The sequence below is a fragment of the Dichomitus squalens genome (assembly GCF_000275845.1).
Source record: "Dichomitus squalens LYAD-421 SS1 unplaced genomic scaffold DICSQscaffold_21, whole genome shotgun sequence".
Taxonomy (NCBI): Eukaryota; Fungi; Basidiomycota; class Agaricomycetes; order Polyporales; family Polyporaceae; genus Dichomitus; species Dichomitus squalens.
Genome location: NW_006766903.1, coordinates 239,359 through 243,479, shown reverse-complemented (window position 1 = coordinate 243,479; position 4,121 = coordinate 239,359). Strand labels below are relative to the sequence as shown.

General features: G+C 56.8%; 1 protein-coding gene across 1 annotated transcript in view; it reads left to right on the top strand.

Moving 5' to 3' along the window:
- Positions 1-2,969: 2,969 nt before the first annotated feature.
- The window catches only part of DICSQDRAFT_63350 (glycoside hydrolase), a gene marked incomplete at both ends in the record, with an annotated part of 2,596 nt that continues 1,444 nt past the window's right edge, over positions 2,970-4,121 (top strand). Inside the window, 3 exons of the mRNA XM_007366911.1 lie at positions 2,970-3,115; positions 3,191-3,257; positions 3,337-3,572. Coding sequence (XP_007366973.1) covers positions 2,970-3,115; positions 3,191-3,257; positions 3,337-3,572 — 449 coding nt within the window. The remainder of the gene's footprint in view (positions 3,116-3,190; positions 3,258-3,336; positions 3,573-4,121) is intronic.

Below are 4,121 nucleotides of genomic sequence, written 5' to 3'. Positions count from 1 at the left end.
ATCACCTCGCAAGTCTCCCGACCGATTTTTGGACAAGCCAGCGTCGTCCATGGTTGATTTTGTTGTGGTTCCGGTGGGTGTAGCATTTCCAGAGACATCGTCGAGACAGACACTCGGTTCCGCTTGTTCTTGCTGCGCATAAACTGGAGACGTCGAGACAATCAGCGCAAATATGTTAGATGTGGCATCAACGTACAAGGCCATAGCATGAATGCGACCCAAGTTGATGCGAGACGTTCCAAGCTTCGCGCCAAAAACTCCAGGGGATCCGCGTTGTCTGGGGCCTGGCGGGCATCATCTGCGCAGGCACAGATGGCGGCAGAGACGTATCTCTTTCCCCGCTCGAGGCCGAGATCCTCCGTAGTGGCATACATTGCTTTTGATAAGGCCTCTCACCGTGAATTTCTGAGACAAGGCATCGCGCGTCACCCAGGGCGGAGTGTTGTGTTCGCTGTAACGTGGGTCGTTGAGGACCTGAAGGTGGCGTTGGGCGCGAGCATACAGAGCGTCGTCTCTGTCGGATTCGCCTCTACTGTGGAGAATAGTCTTGACGGTGCTTGAAAGAGCAGAAGCCGCGTAGGGGTATACCTCGGTATAGCTTGTGGTGGAGGTCGGAGACGACGCGTCCGAGGAGCCTGATGGCAAGAACGTCAGACCAGGAGACTTTTCACCGTGTGTGTACGGCATTGCCATGCTCACCACAGTCGAGCATAAGATTAGAAATACGAACTAAACGCACAGAGTGCGCAATGACTTAGGTCCGAAAATGAGTCACTTCCAAGCACGGCGTGCGTGGGCGCTTGTTGACGCCATCAACGCTGCCGTCATCCAAGACGTCCTTCGCTGCCCAACACCACATCCACGAGTCTTCTCTGTGCGGTTCTGTCACACTCTTTGCCCGTCTGCTCAGCTGCAATGACCTGTTCGGATGCTGAGGCTTGGTCTGCTCTCCAGTCAGGCTCGGGTGATCCAAGGATTCCATCGCTGCAGCCGTCGTCTGCCTTCGCAGATCTTCACAGAAAGATATCGTTCTGAACTTCAAGCCAACAGAATATCTACGAACCATGGGATGTGTGGATGGTTTGAAGTAGCTCTGGAACGAAGACACGCGAGGTGTTGATGTGTGGTATTTGCGCAGTGATGGTACGCACGTCCTCCTGCATCTCTTGCCGCCAGCCAACCGAGCAGTCTGCTTGAACTCGGACGTGAATTGGCCTTTGAGGTCTTGTCTTTCGCCCCTCGAGATGACATGGGGTTGCCCATTGCTTCGCCCTTAGTGTCGTCGTTCATAGCGGTCATGTCCCGTTGGGTGAAGACAGACTTCGTTTGTGGGAGGATGTGGGGTAAACGGCATCGCTTTCCTCATGAGCGCATATACTACCTGCGTTCCTGTCCGCTGCTCTGCTGTACGCTGTTGGATCAAAGCATGGTGGGCTATTTGCTCCAAGACATCTCTCTCTTCTGCTGGCATCTCTGTTATTGTTTTCTTTGCGGGCCGCTCACGCTGCGCCGCATGTTTTCCTGTAGCCTCCGCCTCGGAGCCAACCTCGCCACATGGATCTGTTGCCACGGACTTCAGCGGCTTTATCCTTACAATGGGCACTCCGGGGCATGCGTTATCCCCGATCTGCGCATCTGATTGTAAATTTCTCCAGATCATATGCAGGACAGATGTCGCTGTGGTGCGACATACTTCATGTTGTTGCATGTGGTACGTGCGTCTGGAGCGCGATGGGTCCATGGCCACTTGAAATGGGAAGATGTCTCGTCTGTCCATCGCCACCGCCCCCCTCAGCGCTCTCGGCTCGCACAATGTCGACGACAGCGCCAAGCTGTAAGTCGAATCCAGTTGGCCTCACCGTCGTCTCGAACAGATTGCGACTATACGAAAGATTCGCTGAATTGCAATGCTACGTACTCGCAGGTCGAAGGAGGTCCGGGGATTGTCAATGTTTCACCGTTCACCAGACGAACCGGACACCACAATATGATGCGGGAGCACCGCTGACCGGAACGCGGTGCAACTCTGTCGATGATTCACAATTCATCAATGTCCCTGACCTCTGCTTTGACGACACATCCTTCGGATTCACACGCAACGCTGGCTGTGGAATCACCTCGGTCCAAGTCCATGACGTACTGCACGACGACTATGCCTTTTACATCGTGTCTCAGATCAAGATTTTCTCCGGCCAGTCTCCAGACTCGGACACCTCGTGAGTTCTGCTTCTACATGAGCCTAGTGGAGTTCATGTTGACCCCCTCCCTAGCGCCTACATCGGCCTTCTGCGAAACTCTTCGAGCATCACCTGGACTTCTTCGGTCACATCAACCTCTCTAGACCGGTCCACGAAGCCCATAACACATGGATGCCTTAGCACGAGACTGGGCTGCTCATCACCGACAACGTTCAACAATCACCTCGGTTGCTTCCACCCTACACCTAGCTATGCTTCACTTGATTCGACACGTCGGACGCGATGAGCGTTATGTTCAACATGTGCCCGATGCTCACAGATAGAAAACCCCCGGGAGCGACGGAGTGCGATGATCTCGCTCGGGCATCGCATTGCCTGTACAGCTCTGAGCCGATGTGGATTAGAAGGGTCAGTCGACCGCCCGCGTGCTTCCCGCTTCTCCGCCCTCTCGGAAGCGTCAAGGATGGCTCCACCGCCACGAGAGTCGGTCCGCGTGAGCGGTAGAGGGGCTCAACTACCTTCCATCTGCCCAGCCACACATTCATTCGCGTCCTGTTTCGCAGCGAGCTTGAGAACGCTCAGGTGGTGGCGCCTACATCTGTCAAGAGACGACATTCTGCCGTTATTGCATCCGCCAGGGGAAGTATAAAGGTTCGAGGCAGTTGCACTAGGGTGCTCCTCACTGCAGTTGCAATCGTGCATACCATCAGTACTCTGACATTACATTCGCCACTTGACTCTATCACGTCCATCACCAAAGCTACAGGCAAGATGCGCTTTTCCGCCGCTCTCCTTGGTGTCCTGGCCCTTCCCGCCCTCGTCTGTGCAGCCGCCACGGCTTCGCCCGCCAACTTCGCCGGGTCCAACCTGTATTACGCCGCGGGTCTGAGCTCGTCGCAACGCGCCACCCTCTTGAAGTGAGCCCTCCAAGTCTCTCAGGTGTGACGCGCAGGGTAAGACGGAAGCTGACATGCACTTTCCGTATTTTGCAGAGGTCTGCAGAGCGCGAACATGAAGGTTCTACGCGTCTGGATCGGTGCTCAGAGCGGCAGCCAGAAGGTCAGTCTCTGGTTCTCTCTTGCGCACATCGCACGCGCTAACCAAACATCTCGCCTTCCTCCCTCATGCCCGCGTGCAGGGCACTTCGATCCCGGCTTTCCCTGACGTGGAGCCGAGCACGGTCTGCAATGGGGACACGTCGTGCTACAACCCGCAGATTCTCAACATGCTCGACGACTTGATGGTCGATGCGAAATCCTACGGCGTGAAGCTGCTCATCACGATGCACTCGTTCAACGCGCTGGAAGCGAACGACGTCTACGGGCAGCGGTGGGGCACCGGATACTTCTACGAGCAAGCGGACGCGCAGGCGGCGTTCGACAAACGTTGTTTTGGACAATGATTATTGTCCAGGGTCTATGACAGCGTAAGTCGTGCCACCCCCTCGCCGCTTTACATCTGCTTTGTCTCTAGTAGTATATAGGTTAAGGGCTCGCAGCCCAGGATCCTCGTCCCCTCGCCCTTCGGGAGCTCGCGCTCCTCGAGCTTTCGTTTTTTGCCCGCTGGTTGGTGCACACCACGTCGTTCACGGTGTTGCCCAATGGGGACCACCAGCTCCTTTCTTCGGCGATCCGCTCGCCACCCCTCCGGGCATCCGTGCCCTCGCCACTCGCCACTCCTCCGGGCAGCTCGCTGCGCCCTCTCGTCGTTCCGCCTGCCCTCCGGGGCCTCTTACGCGGTGATCCGCTCACTGCTTCCTCCCCAACCCGGCCCCCCGCCTGGCCGCATCATGCTCACTCCATCCCTTCTCCTCGGGCCGGCCCGCCCTCCCTCGATGAATCCGCTCGCCATCACTCCTCCTTGGGCCCGGCCCGTGCCGGCCCCGTTGGTGCATCACTTCCCTTTGGCCGATCCTCACGCTCA